This window comes from Tursiops truncatus, chromosome X (assembly GCF_011762595.2).
Source record: "Tursiops truncatus isolate mTurTru1 chromosome X, mTurTru1.mat.Y, whole genome shotgun sequence".
In the NCBI taxonomy this organism is placed as follows: Eukaryota; Metazoa; Chordata; class Mammalia; order Artiodactyla; family Delphinidae; genus Tursiops; species Tursiops truncatus.
In genome coordinates, this window is record NC_047055.1 from 117,368,088 (window position 1) to 117,388,869 (window position 20,782).

A 20,782-nucleotide genomic window follows, 5' to 3' on the forward strand; every position below is an offset into this window, starting at 1 on the left:
TTTATAGTAACCCCTCAATCAGTGTGAGCTCTTGTTACCATTTTTTCCAAACATAATTCAGACTCAAAAAAATTGGAAAGTGCTACTTTGGAAAGATGCCATTTCCTAAGGGACAAATAATTGGAAATGCCTCCCCCTCCTTTTTTTTTTTCAAAAGTCAATTGTCAATGATAGTAAGAGCTTTGACTGCAAAGGGGCACCTGCTGATTGTTTTAATTAAAGTTTTAAATTTAATTGTAAACTTTAAATTCATAACCACACACCTCAGATGGGCTCTCCCACTACCTCTGCCTCAGCATTCTGACCCCATCTCTCTCCTTGAGCAATGGCTTTTTTATTCTCCCAAACTACTATTTAATACTATAGCTTTCCTCCTTAAACCTTCTACATTCCTCCTTTCCATCCCATTTTCAGCTGGTAACCTGCCTCATAATCCTTGGAAATGATAGGAGCAATTAGGAGCTCTACATCGTACCATCATCCAACTACCAGTGTCATTCTCCCATTTTGTCGGTACAGTGGTGTAGCACATGGGCTCTGGAGACACAGCATCACACCTCAGATCTTGCTGTGCTACTTCGTGGCGCATGAGCACGGGCAAATTATTTAACCGTGCTTTGGTATCCTCATCAATGAACTGACACTAATTTAAGTCATTATTAAAATGGCTGAAATATCTGTCCCCGTGTAAGGCCACCCCTGACCCTTGGTTCTGGATTTCACCCTTTCTCATCTTCTAAAGGTTTTTTGTTTTTCCTAGAAATTATGGTGTCCTTTCACTGCGTTGTTGATTTCTCCTTTTTTGCTACAGTATTCCTGTTGTCAAACATGTTCTTTTATTTTCCATTTCGAAAAAAGGTTCCTCCCATGATCCCACATGATCTTCCATGCTATCTTCTAGGCTCCCAGCAGGTTTAATGTATCATTTTTTAGGGGGAACAGATTTTGAAAACTCTCTCTCATCTCTTGTATGTAGAATTTTAACTTCAGTTCGCTAGTGTATTGTTACAGGCACTGGAGTTCTCCGTATCAAAGAGCATATTTCTCTCCCAGAATCTGAAACTGAAAGCAAGTGCAAGGCTTCTGGAGTCCTATATGAAATTAAGTTATAAACCAGGGCACTGCTTCCCAAATGTGTCTGCACACTGGCATTGCCTGGGGACCTTCAGAAGATACACCTGTGCCCCATTCCGAGACTGGGATTAATGGGTATGGGGTATGGCCAAGGTTTGGGATTTTTTTTTTTTTTTTGCGGTACGCGGGCCTCTCACTGTTGCGGCCTCTCCCATTGCGGAGCACAGGCTCCGGACGCGCAGGCCCAAGCGGCCATGGCTCACGGGCCCAGCCACTCCGCAGCACGTGGGATCTTCCCGGACCGGGGCGCGAACCCGTGTCCCCTGCATCGGCAGGCGGACCCTCAACCACTACGCCACCAGGGAAGACCCGGTTTGGGATTTTTGAAAGATCTCCAAGCTATTCTAATGTGCAGGCAAGTTTGGGAACCACTGAACTGGAGGTTTCGAGCCATGTATTTCCAACCTCAAACTTCTAGATAATGTAAGTTTTGGGTTTCTGCATTAAAATTAAAGTTGAGACAATGAGATCAGTCTAATTGGATTTATCAGGTTGAAATCAACATGAGTAGGGACCTTATTTACATAAAGCCGAGCAATTCATAAAAAAAGCAGTTTTGTGAGCAAAGCCACGCACACAAATTATCAATGTTCAAAACAACAGGATTTTAAAATAATTTTGTCAAATGGAATATATATCTCCAACTACAGTTGCTAGATAAAACACAGGGCTCCCAGTTACATTTGAATTTCAGATAAACAACAAATAATTTATTAATATAAGTCTGTTCCATGCAACATCTCGGATGTACTTATACTAAATATTTATTATTTATCTGAAATTCAGGCTTAACTGTGTGCCCTATATATTTTTTAAATTGAAGTATAGTAAATTTACAATATTGTGTTAGTTTCAGGTATATAGCCAAGCGATTCAGTTATATATATGTATATGTATGTGTGTGTGTGTGTGTATTCTTTTTCGCATTCTTTTCCCTTATAGGTTATTACAAGATATTGAGTATAGTTCCCTGTGCTATACAGTAGGTCCTTGTTGGTTATCTATTTTATATATAGTAGTGTGTATGTGTTAATCCCAAACTCCTGGTTTATCCCTCTTCCCCCTTTCCCCTTTGGTAACCATAAGTTTGTTTTCTATGTCTGTGAGTCTATTTCTGTTTTGTAAATAAGTTCATTTGAATCATTTTTTTTAGATTCCACATATAAGTGATATCACATGATATTGCTCTTTCTCTGTCTCACTTATTTCACTTAGTATGATAATCTCTAGGTCCATCCATGTTGTTCCAAATGGCATTATTCCATTCTTTTTTATGGCTGAGTAATATTCCATTGTGTGTGTGTGTGTGTGTGTGTGTGTGTGTGTGTGTGTGTATACACCACATCTGTTTTATCCATTCATCTCTTGATGAATTTTATTTGCTAAATGTGACAACTCTGTCCCAATTTTAAAGGACTAACCTGAGCAGGAATTCAGTGTAGAAGGCTGAATCAGGACAAAAATTAACTTCAGCTTCTTGCTCACTATGTATTGTTCTATTTTCTAAATTACATTGCCTGGATAACCACCTTGAGCTCTACCTGACTTTGTCTGCACTCAGGGTCAACTGTACCTTATTCTGCCTCTTCTGCCTTCTCCGGAGCCGCAGAAACTCCTTGTGCTGCCTGGAGACAAAGTTCACTGCTGCATATTCCAGTAAGGCTGCAAACACAAACAGAAGGCACACTGCCATCCAGATGTCAATCGCTTTTACGTAGGAGACCTGAGAGAGAGGGAGAGACAGAGACACCGTGAAAACTTGTGGGGAAACCAGGCTCCTTATGGTGTGAGCAGCAGAATAACGTCATTTCCCTTCATCAAGGATTATTTTCTAGGCTTTCCTTAAGAAAGTGCTTAAGCGTTTTCCATCCCACTTTGCAGATTCTGGGCAGAGCAGTGAAAGTTACATGCCCCCCTGCCCCAGGCCCTTGTTCCATTTCTCTCAGTATAGCCCACCTGCTCAAGTAGCCTCATCCCTGAGACCAGCTCCAAAGGGGACTACAAGAACTGCCTTCGTGAAAAAAAAGAAAGAAAAAACTTTGAGGTAAAACAGTGGGTGCTACTTTTGAAACTGCTCATTTCCTTCTATTTTTTCTTACCATTTAAAAACTCATTAAGATAATTCCAAAACTTGGATGAGAAATAAACTATATCTGGCTTTGGGTCCTTCAAAAACCAATTTGTAATTTCCATTCAGCTTTTGATCCTAACTGATGCAGAAACAAGTTTCTTTTTTTTATTGAAGTATACAATATTATACAAGTTACAGGTGTATAATATAGTGATTCACAATTTTTAAAGGTTGTACTCCATTTGTAGTTATTTTAAAATGTTGGCTGTATTCCCCTTGTAGCTTATTTTATACATAATAGTTTTTACCTCTTAATCCCCTACCCCTAAATTGCCCCTCCCTTCTTCCCTTGCCCCACTGGTAACCACTAGTTCGTTCTCTATATCTGTGAGTCTTCTTTTTTTTTTAACATCTTTATTGGAGTATAATTGCTTTACAATGGTGTGTTAGTTTCTGCTTTATAACAAAGTGAATCAGTTACACATATACATGTGTTCCCATATCTCTTCCCTCTTTTCTTTATTGTTATAGTCACTAGTTTGTTGTATTTTTTAGATTCCACACATAAGTGATATCGTACAGTATTTGTCTTTCTCTGTCTGACTTAGTTGCACATGGCAAAATTTAGTTCTTTTTTATGCTGAGTAGCATTCCTTTGTGTGTGTGTGTGTGTGTGTGTGTGTGTGTATACACACCACATCTTCTTTATCCATACATCTATTGATGGACACTTAGGTTGCTTCCATATCTTGGCAATTGTAAATAATGCTGCTATGAACACTGGGGTGCATGTATCTTTTCGAATTAGTGTTTTTGTTTTTTTCAGATATATACCCAGGAGTGGAATTGCTGGGTCATATGGTAGTTCTATTTTTAGTTTTTTTAGAAACCTCCATACTGTTTTCCCTAGTGGCTGCACCCCTTTTCTCCACATCCTCGCCAACATTTGTTATTTGTGTTCTTTCTGATGGTTGCCATACGGACAGGTGTGAGGTGATATCTTACTGTTGTTTTGATTTGCAGTTCCCTGATGATTAGCGATGTTGAACATCTTGTCATGTGCCTGTTGGCCATCTGCATGTCCTCTTTGGAGAAATGTGTATTCGGGTTTTCTGCCCACTTTTTTAATCAAGTTGTTTTATTTTTTGGTTTTTTTGGGGTTTTTTTGTGGTACGCGGGCCTCTCACTGTTGTGGCCTCTCCTGTTGTGGAGCACAGGCTCCGGACGCGCAGGCTCAGTGGCCATGGCTCACGGGCCCAGCCGCTCCGCGGCATGTGGGATCTTCCCGGACCGGGGCACGAACCCGTGTCCCCTGCATCGCAGGCGGACTCTCAACCACTGTGCCACCAGGGAAGCCCAAGTTGTTTGTTTTTTTTTGATGTTGAGTTGTATAAGCTGTTTATATATTTTGGATATTAACCCCTTATTGATCATATCATTTGCAAATATTTTCTCCTATTCCATAGGTTGTCTTTTCATTTTGCTCATGATTTCCTTTGCTGTGCAAAAACTTTTAAGTTTGATTAGGTGCTCCTTGTTTATTTTTGCTTTTATTTCCTTTGCTTTAGGAGACAGATCCAAAAAAAATATTGATGTGATTTATGTCAAACAGTGTTCTGCCTATGTTTTCCTCTAGGATGTTTATGGTTTCTGATCTTATATTTAGGTCTTTAATCCATTTTGAGTTTATTTTTGTATATGGTGTTCTAATTTCATTCTTTTACATATAACTGTCCAGTTTTCCCAGCACCACTTATCAAAGAGACTGTCTTTTCTCCATTATATATTCTTGCCTCCTTTCTTGAAGATTAGTGGACCATAAATGTGTGGGTTTATTTCTGGGCTGTCTGTCCGGTTCCATTGATCTGTGTGTCTGTTTTTGTGCCAGTACCATACTGTTTTGTTTACTATAGCTTTGTAGTATAGTCTGAAGTCAGGGAGAATGATTCCTTCAGCTCTGTTCTTTCTCCAGATTGTTTTGGCTATTCGGGGTCTTTTGTATTTCCATACAAATTTTACAATTATTCTCGTTCTTTGAAAAATGCCATTAGTATTTTAATAGGGATTTCATTGAATCTGTAGATTGCCTTGGGTAGTATCATCGTTTTAACAATATTAATTTTTCCAATCCAAGAATGTGGTATATCTGTCCATCTGTTTGTGTCATCTTCAATTTCTTTTATCAGTGTTTTATAGTTTTCTAAGTAGAGGCTTTTACCTCCTTAGGTAGGTTTATTCCTAGGTATTTCATTCTTTTTGATGTGATGATAAATGGGATTGTTTCCTTAATTACTCTTTCTGATATTTTGTTGTTAGTGTATAGAAAAGTAACAGATTTCTGTATATTAATTTTTTTATGCAGCAATTTTACCAAATTCATTGATGAGCTCTAGTAGTATCAGGTGGCATCTTTAGGATTTTCTATGTATAGTATCATGTCGTCTGCAAACAGTGACAGTTTTACTTCTTCTTTTCCAATTTGGATTCCTTTTATTTCTTATTTTCTGATTGCAGTGGCTAGGACTTCCAATACCATGTTGGATAAAAGTGGCAAGAGTGGGCATCCTTGTCTTGTTCCTGATCTTAGAGGAAATGCTTTCAGCTTTTCACTGTTGAGTATGATGTTAGCTGTGGGTTTGTGATATATGGCTTTCATTATGTTGAGGTTAAATAGTTGTAAACTATCACAAATCAAGATATTCAACCAAAGTAAAATATCAGGGCTGTAGCCTTGGGAAGGTATCTGGTTAAAAAGGAAACTTTTATGACCCTTCTGTGATTGGTTGAGTGCTTTGTACATCTTATTTGATAAAGCAGATTCTGAAAGCAAATACTTTTTACTTGCAATGCAAAGTTCCTTTCATCTCACTCAACTTCCAATTATTTTTTTAAACAGGAGGGGGAAAATAATTAGATGAAGTTGTAACATGTTGGACCACAGACTACAAACGATTCTTATTCAACTGCCTATGTGAATGTGTACTATCTAGTTCTAATTTTTAAATAGGGTTTCCTGTTTTTTGATAGTTGTTACTGAGTGTTTGCCATCCAGAATTTATGCATTTTACATATATTAATTTTCTAACCATTATGACAACTGTATTACCCCCATTTTCTGGTGAGGAAAGTGGGGTACAGAGAGGTTAAATTATTACCCAAAGTGAGAAAGCTAAAAGGTGGCGGAGCTAAGATTGGAATTGGAACCCAGTCTGACTAGTGAATCTCCTTTCTGGACACACACAAACATACTACTAGGATTATACCTTTTGTACCTTGCATTTCCCTTTGACCTTTATAGTGAGCATTTCCCATGTAATTTAACTTTCTTCTAAATCATAATTTCCAGTGCTTGTATAATTGTCTATACCATCATTAATCATTCTGTATGATAGGATATTTAGGTGATTTTTAGTTTCATTTTATGCTACTGTAAATTTGGGAGCTATGAATATTCTTCCCCCCCCCACCAGATATTTAACTATATCTCTGATTATTTGTTAGGTCAATTTTTAGACTGGGATTATGGGAGTAAATGCTAAGAAAATATGCTCCTGACTTAGAAAGTTAGTAGGAGCATAGAGGATGTAAAAGCAGAGACTCTAGAATGAGATGCCCGAAGTAAGAAACACTGCTCTGTTGTTACTCTAACTTTGCCAAATTGTTTAACCTGTCTCTGCTTCCCCTCCTCATCTGTATAAGGGAAAATAATAGTAGCTATTTCGTAGAGTTATGTGGATAAAATCACTTAATGTATGCAAAGTGCTTAGAATAGTGTTTGGCACAGAGTAAGTACTATATAAATGTTTGTAATTATTTGACTACATAAGGGTGTGATTTTGTTAATAGAAAAATCTTGGAAGAGACAGAAAAATCAACAAGGAAAATAAAAACTGCCCACTGTCCTAATATATTCCAATTATTATTTTTAAGGTTACCACCTGCCTTGCACTATTTGTCTCCATCAATCTGAACTACTTGGCAGTCCCACATATGTTGTGACAAAGTGGTATAGCACCTGCGATGCTTATTCTCAGTCTTTCTGATTAACAGATGACTCAGAATCCTTCGTGACTTGGCTTGGATACCAGCTCCTCTGGGAAGCATCCCTAACCTTCCTACTTTTGTCTCATCTGGGTTGGGGGCCACTTTTCCTTGCTCCCTTATAACTCTCTATTGAGCCTGTCTGTTCTTTTTCAGTCCAGCAGCTTCCCTGACCCAACCACTAGACTCACTAGACTGTAAACTTTTTTTTTTTTTTAAGAAAGGTCCTGTGTAGTATTACTCTTTGTATCACCACCAGCCCAGGACCTGGCAAATAGTGAGTAAACATTAGATATGTGGGATGGATGGATAAATGGATGATTGAATGACAGAAGGAAGGAATGAAGGAAATAGCTGGCCATCTTTCCATTTTTGTACTTTAACTTCAACAATTCTTTACTATATAACATTACCCACAATTGCACATACTGGATATTTCTGAGAGTGGACTGTTAGTGCATTTAAATTCTCTCAGCTCACCAAGCATTCCTGGAATGTTTCTTTCCTTAATAAGCAATAATTTTCTTGTATTTGCTGTCCTGGAGCAGTCCTATTCTCCTGTAATAATCGAACATTACCAATCACAGCATTCCGGTTATATGTTAGTCAGATGGCCTTTGAATGTTTTAAGACCTAATAATGAGAAGAATTTGTCAGTGCCTGATAGATGTCCATACCAAAAGCTAAGTGCAGTAGAACTCACCATCATTCCTCCCCTTGCTAGTGTTTACAGCACTCAGTCATTTGTAAACCTTTCCCCCCTCTCCTTCTAGCCATCAGCAGGCCAGGCACGTATTTGGCTTCTTTTATAACTGCTCATAAACAAATCCTTTCAGTCTCTTAATGATTTTGGTTGGTCTCCGAGTTTCCTCCAAATCATGATCATCTTTCCAGCATTGAAGTGCTGGCATTAACTGCATTATTCACACGGATTTAGGTGGTGTTGTGAGACATCTATTACATATGATGGGGTGTCCTTCAGTGCTGGTCTCTCAGGATTGAAATGCCTTTTTGTTACTTCCATCCAGCTCTGATGTCACATTCTCTCCCTTTGGCTGCTAATTCTTAGATGTTTTTACCTCACATTTTTTCCCGTCACATTATTTTTATGATTCCTGGGCTTACATGAGCCCTTCCTGAACTACATTACTACAGTCTTGCAAAACAGTTTTCAAATTAATGAAGCTCTCAAAATGCTAGTATGATTCATTTAGTGTTCTCTCTCCAGGTATATTTAATTCAGAAACATAAAGGCTGAGGGCCTACTATGTGGAAGGCACTGTAGTAGGTGCTGGTGGGAGGTGGGGCAGAAATACAAGAATAACTAAGATGCACATTGATTCTTCCCAGGACTCCCCAGATGATACCCCAGGGGAACCTGTTCATGCTGTGCTCCAGAAAGCGTCATTCACATAGGTCAGGGAGCAGCAAATTAGGACCTATGAATCGAATCTGCCCCACCACGTTCTATAAATAGTTTTATTGGAACACAGCCATACTCATTCATTTATATATTGTCCACGGCAGCTTTTACAGTAAAATGGCACAGCTGAGTAGTTGTGACAGAGACCATATGGTCTGGAAATCCTAAAATACTATGTGACCCTTTACAGAAAATGTTTGCCAGCCCCTGACATAGACTGCAGTGTTGTCTGGTTTGTCCTGGGGATGTAAATCTTGGTGGCCCTGTTTGGTGCTTGAGAAAACCACGGTCTAGTGAGGGAGACAGTCAAGTGAACATAAAACTGATACAAAGCAGATGGTCCCATGTGCCAAAGTAGAGGAAAAACCAAAAGGTGGCTGGAAGATGTGGGGAGTTCAGTAGTGACAGGGAGAATCAGAAAAGGCTTCGTTCCTGGATGGCGTGGCATTTGACTTAGGGCTTGAGGAAAGCCAGGACTTTGATGGGTGGAAGAAGCTATGAAAGCAAAACCATGAAGATGGGAGAGAATAGGTGGGCTTGAGGATGGTCAGCAATCCAGTGACTGGGATGTGCTGGGTACCGGGGAAGTGCATGGTGAGGTATGGACAGGTAGGCTGGGCCAACACAACTTCCAGGCAGAGGCATCTGCGTTTCAGACTGCTTGGAAAGATAAGCTAATTATGGTTTTGAGGTGGGGTATAGATATATAAGGCCTTTTCTAATTAGCTTGGATTTCTTTGTCTCAAAAGCAAGAGTCTTAGCAAAAGTAGACATTTTCCCTCCATATAGAAATTTACCTTCTCTCCTGACACTCTCAACTCTACACAGAGTCAGTTCTCTTCCAAGCTTTCTAACAACATCTCTGAATCCTTTGCTGAATCTTCTTCGATTTCTTATCTGTGGTCCTTGAACTCTTTCCTCTTCTATTTTCCCTGTATCTTCAGGTCCTCAATAAATTCATTCACTCCTATAGTTTCTCTGTGTGTGTGTGTGTGTGTGTGTGTGTGTGTGTGTGTGTGTGTGTGTGTCTCCCATAGCAGAGATTGGCCAAGTTCTTGTGAATCCCATTTCCTCTTCCTGGGACACCAATAAACAAGATTTCCCCAGTGGAATGTGGGCAGAAGTCATATACACTACTTCAGGGCCTCTGAAATCTCCCAAGAGGTCATTAGGACTTAACCTTTCTGCAGCCACCTTGGGTGTCACTCATCTAAGATGGCAGTGCCATAAGATGGGAGAAGCCTGGATCCCTAAAAGACGCAGGGCCACCCATTTCACAGTGGAATGTAATAGGAGTGAGAAATAAATTTTTATTGTTTAAAGCCATGGAGATTTCAGGGTTTTGTATTTCCAACGTTCCCAAACCCATCACTCAGTCCTGACCTCCTGACCTCTCACCAGTATTCTTGTGCTCATTATAAAAGGCCCAGTGCGGGGTGGGGGTGAGGTGGTGGTGGTGGTGGTATTTCCCTGGTGGTCCAGTGGTAAAGAATCCGCCTTACAATGCAGGGGATGTGGGTGGTTCCATCCCTGGTCAGGGAACTAAGATCCCATGTGCCACGGGGCAACAGGTTACACTGGGACAGGCCAGGTAGTCAGTGCTGCCACCATCCTTCTCTTCCAAGGAAATCTGATTTTCCTGGCATTAAACAGCAGATAGTAAGCCCGTGTGCCACAACTACAGAGCCCACGCACCCTGGAGCCTGCGTGCCACAACTAGAGAAGAGAAAACCCGCATGCCATAACGAAAGATCCCGTGCCACAACGAAGATCCCACATCCCACAACTAAGACCCGACACAGCCAAAAATAAATAAATAAAATAAATTTTAAAAAAATAAATTAAAAAAATAAAAGGCCTGGGAAATTCCCTGGTGGTCCAGTGGTTAGGAGCCCACGCTTCCACTGCGGGGGGCATGGGTCTGATCCCTGGTCTGGAAACTAAGATCCCACAATGCCCTGCAGCATGGCCAAAAAATATATAAAAAGGGCCCGCAGTTAGGATTTGCAAAAGCAAAATCATTAAATGCCCCACCTTCCCATTCACTTCATTTGAATCTTGCTTCCCACCGGCAACACTAGTTTCACCATTAGTTCTTTCCTTGCCTTCACCTCTATTCAGTCTGTTGCAAAAGCTCAACATTGACTTCTGCAAAGCACCCTTAGGTTCACCCTTTTCTCTCCATTCCAAAGATGTCACTGCAACCCTGGCCATCAACGCTTACACCTGGTTATTATAACAACTTCCTAACTGATCACCCTGTACCCAGTTCCTCCTCGTGGCACTTTATCCTTTTGCTTCTGCCAGATTTAATTTAAACACCAATTCATTTTGCAGCACATCTTGAGAACTACTGTGGCTGCCTAGTATAGGCTCTAGTATCCAAGATCTCACACAGCATGTGTCCACCCTAGTTATTCGGTCTTATTCCACTCTTTCCTAACATGAACCTTGTGCTTTGTTTAAGCAGTTCTTCTTACCCTGAGGAAGCCAAGTGCATTCCTACTGAGAATCTCAGTCATTCTCAGATGGGTGTAATTTTGCACCACAGGAGACGTTTGGCGATGTCTGGAGATATTTTTGGTTGTCACAACCAGGGGGAGGTGCTACTCGTGTCTAGTTGGTTGAGGTCAGGGATGCTGCTAAACATCCTATAAAGCACAGGACAGTCCCCACAGTGAATAGTTATCCAGCCCAAAATGTCAATAATTCTGAGATTGATAAGCTCTGAGATAGAGAAAGCACCCGCCCCCAACCCAGGTATCCAGGCCTGGTTCAGTGGTCCTCAGCTGGGGCTGATGTTGCCGTGAGAGGACACTTGGCAATGTCTGAAGGTGGTTTTGGTTGTCCCACCTGGGGAGTGAGATTTTGCCACAGGCTTCTAGTGAGTAGAGGCCAGGGATACCGCTAAAAAGCCCAACAATGCATAAGACAGCCCCCATGACAAAGAATTATCCAGCCCCAAATGTTAATAGTACGAAGGCTGAGAAATCTTGGTTTACACTCTTCTCCCAGCATAGAAATTCTTCCTCCCTTTTCCTGCTTTCTCTGCCTATGTATTTCCAGGTAATTCCTCAAGGAGTAGCTCAGTCTCCATCTCCAGAGTGATGCTTTCTCTGCCTATTCTAGCCCACAGTGGTCTTACCCATCTTTAGGATTTGTAATGCACTGGTAGTTAGCATCGGACAGTTGAGTGTGTGCTTCATGTTTGCATGTTTTATCTGCCTAGTTAAAGTATAGGATGCTTGGAGGATAAAGACCCAGGGATGTCTTTTGTATCTATACCCCCCAAGAACAAGTCTTTGTGCATTGAGTAAATGCCGCATAGTTTCTGTTGACTGACAAGTTATTCAAGCTGCATATAAATTCAAATTCCTCTCACAATCACTAAAGGGAAAAAATTTATCTCACGTCTTTTAAAGCCAATAGCTGATGATATTAAGATTACTCTAGATTTATTTTCACTAAGGGAAAGAAGAATAGTTATTCTGCTGAATTTACAATTCCTGTAGTTTACAAACATATCTGGTGAAACAGTAGAGCCAGTCAAGTTGTTTAGGTTTTTGTGGCACTAAATAAACATTTATTTGATATTTGAACAGACCAGTTAGTTGATGGAGTTTAGCTCATTACTCAGTTACTTTGGCATCATGTTGACATTTCTTAGAGATACTTTTCATTAGTGTTTTTTTTTTCTTTTTCAATACTATCTAGGTATTTTTGAAAACCTTGGCAGTTTTTCATGAGGAAATTTTTTCATTAATTATATACTGAGATCAGTTTCAAAATGGAAAATCAAACCATGAATTTATTTACTTTAGTCCCATAATTTGTTTTGTCTACATTCAAAGACTACACCATTTCCTGCGTCATGAAGCCAGTTGTTCATGGGTTCGGCCATTTTCTACCCAGTGTTTATCCCCATCATAGAAGAGTGGCTCGTCATTGTATAAGGATTGCCTGAATGTCCTTACAGCTTGGGTGCCCTCTCCATCCCTCATGGGCAAGGCACTACCATTTGACAATGTGCCAACTGAAATATATCCACATTCGCATCCCCTAGGCTGACCCCAGAGAGCTGAGACGTTCCTCTAGCAGCCAGCCAAGGGGGATGGGTATGAACACGTATGAAGAGAAGTTCTCTCCAGTAGAGAAAAATCACAAATGACTGTGATAAACCAAGTATTTTTTTAATAGAAAAGAGACAAAATGGAATTTATAGGACAATGTCAAAATACTAAGATATTTTTCTTGCTTTAAGTGGAATGATGTCTCACACCCACCTGCTTGAGTCAGTGTTTAATTATTCTCAGAGTATGCATACAATCCACTGCTAAACCAGAATAGAAGATTTTCTGCTCTGTACAGTACAGTTTCTTTTCATCCAATTTAGAAGGACAAATCTTAATTAACCCTGATTAATGCAGCTGTTGAAATGGATACCCGTTGGTCACAGTAGCCTGACCTGCGCTTCCATTACATGGGACAGAAGCCTTTGGTAGCTCCAATCAATCGTCTTTTATTGAGTGCTATGAAGTACACCACCACCCTCTCCATCCTCATTTTATGGGGGAGAAAAATAAGTTTATTAAATGCATGTCTAAATCTTATACAAGTAGTAAGCAACAAAGATGGAAATGAGAATTCTGGCTTTGACTTTCTGTTTTGTCTCTTACCTACGTTCAGTCATGGTAAAAAATATCATCAGAAAAAATATAAGCAGTCGAATTAATCCTAGTGCCAGAGATTCATGGTGTTGTACAATTTTATCTTTACAATTTCACTGCCAAGTTGCCATTTTTATTGCCTAATTAAAGAGCTCGCATCTGCCGTTTAACGCCAGGAAAATCACATTTCCTTGGAAGAGAAGGATGGTGGCAGCACTGACTACCTGGCCTGTCCCAGTGTAACCACCGCACTCCGTTTTCTCTCCATGTCTTACACTCTTGCTAGGTTCTGGGTAGAGTACTGAATAAACACAACTCTTGTAAGGGTGCTGTTTGTAAAAAGAGCCATTGGGTGGCAGTGCCTCCAAGCCCGTACCTGCAGGAACCAACTAGTTACCCAGGGCATTCCTTAGACCACAAAGCTTTCATCAGGACAGGACCTGAACAACCTCAGGGACCAAATAATTTGGGTGTTGGGTGGCACACAGGTCTAGTTAGCTGATATTATTTCTTAAGATGAATAAATTTCTCTCCCTTATGGTGGTCATAAAACTGTTCAAAGTTGCTTGCCAAAGCACACTCTCCGTGTGAGTTTTGTGAGTGGAGAGGCAAGAGAAGGGTAGAACTGCCAGCCCCAGAATGCACGAATAATCCTAGGTGACAGCCATTGTTAGAAGCATCATAGGGACACCCTGGAAAAAGGCAGCCCCAAGGCTCAGCTTTCTGCAAATGTAGGTGTCTGGGGGAGGGAGGCAAGGTGAGGAAGGAGTGGCATCTGGAGGAAGGGGAGGGAGCAGGGCTGGTGGGGCTTCTTCCCTGTGCTGCGTCTGCCACATGTCTCACCATATTCTCAGCTGGTGGACAGGAATACTGATTCCTTCCATAGTCTGCTTCCGGTGGCTGCACCTTCACCGACAAAAGAAGTGCAGTATATTGCTTCTTAGGCAAGGGCAGGAATGAGGAGGGAGTTGGGAGTCAGGAGCAAATTGCCCAGCAGTGTAAGAATAACCACGACGAAGAAAAGAGCCAGTTGGATGATATCAGTTTTGGAAAGGCAACCAAAGGCTTTTGGTGGATAATGAGACGATGCTCCACTTAATAGATATCTGTGTAGTCAGTGTGTGTGTGTGTGTGTGTGTGTGAGAGAGAGAGAGGGAGAGAGGGAGAGAGAGAGAGAGGGAGAGAGGGAGAGAGGGAGAGAATCAGGGAGAATATGAAGACGGGAAAAGGAAGGAAATGATCCAAGGATCCCAGTGTCATGGGGTCACTGAAGGATTGCATAAGACACTTCCGGTAAATCTTAACACTCATTTGGCAGATTGTGGACCCTCAGTCACATTGGTTTGCCAGGAATGAGCTCTTGAAGATATTACATAATTCAAAGCTTGCATAATTCAAGGCAATTTTCCCTAGAGGAATACATAAAAAGTAGAATTTGGTTGTATTTCATGTTCTATGCATGCATTAAGACTTTATTAGTATTTTTACATTGCCCTATTTCAAACTCACACAAGCTAAGTTCACGTAAAATGGCATCTCGTCGTAGCGAGCACTCCTATATGTCAGGGGGGCTGCGATGTGCTGTTACGAAAACAAAACAACGAACTCCCACCACCATGATCAGTGAAACGCTTTCAGCCACAGAACTCTAGGAGTTATCTCTGTGATATAGATAAGAAAGCTGAGTTTACTCTTTAACTCTAGCAAGATCACACGGCAGAAGAGTGGGTGAGCTGCTCCTCACATCTCCTCTGGCTTGACTCCACCCTCCGTGCTTTTCTGGCTCCCTGACCCCTGAGGGAAACCGTCCCCAGGGAGTGAGTCGGCAGAATTACTCACAGACTGTGGTTTCACCAGATGACAACATCTGATGTGAAAGAGGTGAGAGAGTGCAGGCAGCGGGCTGGGCGAGCTCGAGACAGCACAGTCACACCTGCAGCCATGGAGCTACTATGAAAAGAAATGTGGGAAAATGAGAGAGAGCTACACTGCCCTTCATCTGCTTTCTCAGCCATGGGTGCTGTTTCCACTTCTTTATTTACTCCCCCACCCACCTCGTCGCAGCTTCAAATTTCATTCTTATGAACAAGGAAGGAGAGGAGGGAAGTTTAATAAAAACTGTCCAGTCTCGTTCTCTGACTCAGGCTGAGGGAAAGGCCTTGGGATGGCGGCTAGGGTTTGTAGCGATGACAGTGGTTTTCTCCTGTCCTCCATCTGCTGCTGCCCAGAGAGGGGGCTGGATGGGAGGGGAAATCTGGAGAAGCTGAGTGGTCTCCACCCCCTAGACTGGGCTCGTTGCCTTATGATTTCCAAGTCGGCTGCGCTCCCTGGAGTAGCATGAGGAGGCCAGATCAGGAAGGCAACACGGGCCAAATCTCTCACCCCCGACCATTTTTGCAACCCTGAACCTTAGCAGAGTGAGCAGGCAGGCCATGTGCGGGCTCTTGGTCATCCCAGAGCAATCACGATGGCGGACTTCTGACGCAAGCGGACTTCTGAGATGCTCGGTGGGGTGGGTGAGATAGGTGAGCAATGGACGATCCTGGACTACAAACGGTGGCAGGCTTAGAAGCCCATTCCAACCTGTAGTGATAGAGAAGCCATTTCCTCAAGAGCACCTGGGATCCTGTGATGACTCTGGGGCGCAAAGAGGCTTCTCCAGGTGCTGAGCTTCCCTGCAATGCACCTGAATCCTCTGAGCCCTGGGATGCCACAGCCTGGGGATGAGGACGGATATTCCTTTGGTGGAGGGCAAGAGTGTTTCACAACTGAGGTATTAATATCTATTGAATGGCAGTCAGTGGTAGCCAAGAAGCTTTACCACCCACGCCCTGGCCTGTGGCCTGGTTTCGCTTCAGCTCTGCACTTTAATGTTAGCTCATGGTGCAGGCAGCAGGTGAGTGAGGAGGGCTCTGCAGAAGCCACCTTGATAGAAACCTTCCCTTCTTGGCCTGAGACCCTGGGCGCTCATGCCTGGGGCATGGCAACCTCAAGCTCCTGAAGTGAATCAGGCCTCCATCATGTTCAAGGTTACATATGGGGAGAAGAAAACAAGAAAAAGAGCTCCAGGTCAATCAGAGGCCTGGAATTAACGTGGTACAAGAGCCTCTGGCTGGGCTGGTGATCTCACTTTTTGTTACTGTAAATTACCCAAGAGCTGGCCTCCACTGTGTCCATTTCCTGTAGCCAAGCAGCATTTTGATGCAAGTCAGTTCCATGCCTTTCTCCTCACCACAAAAACCAGAAACACAAACCACCCGCTAATAATTAGCTACTTATTTGCACTAGATATGAGCCTGCAGGAATCTGTTCGTAATTAAAAAGAAATCCTACAGCCTCTTGAATAAAATGACACAAATAGATAAGCAAGCTCTTTGAAGAAATTAAAAAGACCGTGCTATCAGGAGGCATTTCTGTATTTCAATATTGAATTGTACAGACTGCTATAAAAAGAACAAAAGATAAATTGTGAAAGTGGAAAGATTTGGGTTGGGCTTATTGAGTACATCAATTTCTAATACATCAGTTGCATATATCTGCTTCAGAGAGTTTAGATGAGTCCCAGTCCCTTGATGGAAATCAATCCTGTAGCATTACAGAAGCTAAGAAAAGGAGGCAGGGCTGTGATGGAGAGAGCAGTGAGAAGATGCCAGGGATGTGGGTCTTGGCTTTGCCACTGGCTGACTTTGCAAAGGTGGCCACGTCATTTCACCCTTCTGGGCCTCAGTTTCCTTCTTGGAAATATAAAAGGGTTGGATGATCATCTCTAAGGTTTCTGAAAATCTATAACTCAAGGGAAAGAGAAAGTGATGAGGGGGGAAACTAAGTCAGTAGCAGGATGGGGTCCCAATCTCAAGGTGATCAGGGCCGTGAGTGCAAGAAGCGGCCTTCTGGCTCTCTGCTGTGCCGTCTTCACAACCTTCAGTGTCATCCAGTAATGCGTATTCATTGAGCACCTCTGTGTGCCAGGCGGCACCTGCCTAAAATGGAGAATTCCTTGCTTAGAAACAAATTGTATTGATGAAAACATTTACCTGCATAAGACTACGTGTAGCAGATGTACTGCAAATTCACCAGCAAATTGAGTGAGAAAGTCTCCTGTAAGCCATCAGCAACTCACCTCAAGCCCTGAACCTTGCTGCTTTTCTGCCTGAGAGTTGTTTTTTTTGTTTGTTTGTTTTATTTTTTGGCACTTTAATAACTTTCTCAACTTGCATACAAGGAAGCTTAGAACACTCCAGGGGGACGCCTCTCAACCATAGAGGGATGGGAGTTAGTGGATAAAGACGCCGGATTTCCAGTTACTTGGTGGGATAAATCTGATGAGAATTCTATATGGTTTTTCAGAGGATCCCCAGCAGGATTGAACCATACTTGCCGTCCATGGTAACTGGCTCAGTAATAGACTTTATTGGCTTTTCCCCTTTCCTTGTTTACACTCCGTACTCTCTCACTTGTCCTTCCTGAGGCCCCCTCCCAAATGAACTATCTGCACCCAAATACTTGTTATGGGGTCTGTAGTTTACTGAAGCAAATGGCCCAAAACTAAAATTAGATCAGGGAAGGCTGACACAAACGTGATGCCTGTCACATCATGCACCGTTTAGAACCAGGATAGCAACCGACCACAGGTCCTCCTGAAAATTCCTTTCCTATTGACAAAAGCCCTATATCTGGCTGGTTTCCTCATCATCAGTGAGAATGGAGTGTCAACACAGTTCAAAAACCAATCTGGAGAAGTAAGCATCAAATCAATTTGGGATCTATATTACCCATGTCATTTAACACCCATTACTTCCCTTTTTGCTCTGCACATCTAATTTTAAATTGACAAATTACAATTGTGTAACTGTAACAGAAACTAATTTCCAATCTAATACTATGCAAGTCATCCCGCATATACCAACCCTCCTTGGGTCAGGGAAATAACGAGAGCAGCTTATTCGTAGAAACATCATAGAAACTGTTCCATGCTGGCTATGAAGTTTGTTAGGAAGATTGAATCACAGTTATATTTTGAGCCTAAAAGGATATAGCTATTATGAAGGTACAAATTACTCCTTGTTGGAGAATGGAGGGAACGAAACGTGCCCACCCAACTGAGAAGGCATCTTGAAACCGAAAAATGAGGGAGGCAGCTCCATATTATTAATGAATCAGTTTATTATAGGGTAACCTACTCACAGGGTGGGAGCGGGATCGGGCAGACAACGATCCGGAAGCATTCGCAGCTGCACTCCACACGGCCAAGGGGCCACTGGGACAATTGTATAGTTAACCTAGGGTATGGGGGTAGGTGTTTGGAAATAGGACATGCATTCCTAAGTCAAAATTCATGAATGGGTAACTAGTCTAGTGGGTGCTAGGAATAAGTCAGCAAAGATTTTCATCATTATTTGGGGACTAACGGAGCATAGAGGCCACCTGGTCCTAATGATTATTAAACAATATCTATTAGCTACAAAGCCCCTGACAGAGAAGGGCTTTACTGCACAGTACAGTCCTGGGTAGGGTCAGTGAAAGGACACAAGAAACTGTAAGGGCCCAAGATGGCCTCAGTTGTGCTAACAGCCATACACTCCTGTTGACAGAACATCAATTAAAAATGTTAATAACGGGGGGTAGTGGTGGGATGAACTGGGAGATTGGGATTGACATATATACACTAATATGTATAAAATAGATAACTAGTAAGAACCTCCTGTATAAAAATTTTTTTTAAATGTTAATAGCATTACACTAGAAGACCAATGAAGACTTTGTTTTACTAGCATGTGGTAGGCAGCCTTCTGAAGTGGACCCCAGTGATTCTTGCCTCCCGGTATTCATATTCTTGGGTAACCCCCTCCACTTGACTGTGGGCTGGACCTAGCAACTTGCTTCTAACATACAATATGGCAAAAGTGAAGGGAGGTTACTTTCACGATGAGGTTATAAAGGCTGGAGGTCTGTCTTGCTTGCACTTGCTTTCCTGCTGGCATTCTCTCTGGCTCTCCGCACTGCTTGCCTTAGTGGAGAGGGCTGCCTGGCAAGGAGCTGAGTGTGGCGTTCGGTCAACAGTCAGTGAGGGACTGAGGCCTCAGTCCAACAGCCCAGGAGGAACTGAATCTTGCCAAGAACTGCTTGAGTGAGCTTGAAAGTGGATCCTTTTCTAGTTGGGCCCTCATGTGAGACTGCAGTCCCAGCTTACACCTTGATTTTAGCCTCCTGAGAGACCCTGAAACAGAGATCTCAGCTAGGTTGTGCCTGGACTCCTGACCCATAGAAACTGTGAGATTAAAATGTTGTTGTTTAAGCCGCTGAATTGGGGCGGGTGGGAATTTGTCAGACAACGGTAGGTAACTCATATGTGGTGTCTTTAGGAGAGAGAGGGAGAGAGAAGAGATAAGTTGTTTACTTTGGGCCTCATGAATCTAGAATTTGGTAAGATTTGATGATTTATTTTTGGACTTTTTAAAGAGGAAAGTTTAATTAAGAAAACTAGTGAGATATCTGTGAGGATAATCAGTATAAGAGAACAAGAACCATAATATATCTTTTAATCTATTCATTCAAATAAGATCCCTGCTTAAACATGTATCAAGTAGCTATTGAAAATCAATTTACCTATGCTGGAGTCCAGGGGTCAGCCCACTATTGCCCATGGGTTAAATCAGTCTTGCTACCTTCTTTTGTAAATAAAGCCATGCCCATTCTTTTACATATTGTCTGTGGCTCTCTTATTCTCTACTTAAAGTGGTAGAGTTGAGTAGGTACAACAGGGATCTTACAGCCCAAAAAGCCTAATATGTTTACCACCTAGCCCTTTACAGAACATTTTTTTAATGAACTCCTGATCTAATCATATATTATAATTCAAAGTAACCACTATCCAAGGCAGTCTGAATTAATAACTTTTCTCTAGATTTTGGTTAACATAGAAAATAAAACTGGATAGTTCATAATCCAAAACATTCCACTGTAGGATTTTTATTTCTGGAATTACCTACATTCTCTCTTAATTTTGTGTTTCCAATACAGATATAGGGTCCCAAAATGATTTGCATATTTTTAGCAGTCAGTCAACAAATGATTGTAAACTGTTCCCCATGTGTGAGGTGCTGAGAGATACACAAAGGTAATTGACATTTGGTTCATTCCTTTCAGAAACCTGCTTTATAGAGGTAAAGAAAGACAAGAAAATAGATGATGGCCATGTACTCTAGCAATCCTGGGTTGGCGTGGTGGTAAAATCCATTAGCACCAGTGTTCGACTTTGAGGGTCCAAATCAGGTCTTGCCTCTTCCTAGCTGTACACTTTGGGCAAGATACTTAATCTCTCTGTGCCTCAGATTTCTCAGCTGAAAAATGGGGACAATAATGAAGCCCATCTCATAGATTTGGTGTAAAGATTGAGATACACATGAAATAACAAGCGTGTAGTGCTTAGAACTGGGCCCAGTACCT

At 41.8% G+C, this 20,782-nt stretch overlaps 1 protein-coding gene across 2 annotated transcripts in view; it reads right to left on the bottom strand.

The window, feature by feature from the left end:
• Window positions 1–20,782, bottom strand: part of GLRA2 (glycine receptor alpha 2) — a 195,031-nt gene that overhangs the window by 33,578 nt on the left and 140,671 nt on the right. For both annotated transcript variants that reach the window (XM_019925660.3, XM_019925662.3), the window contains exon 8: window positions 2,708–2,857. In XM_019925660.3, the coding sequence (XP_019781219.1) occupies window positions 2,708–2,857 (150 nt within the window). The remainder of the gene's footprint in view (window positions 1–2,707; window positions 2,858–20,782) is intronic.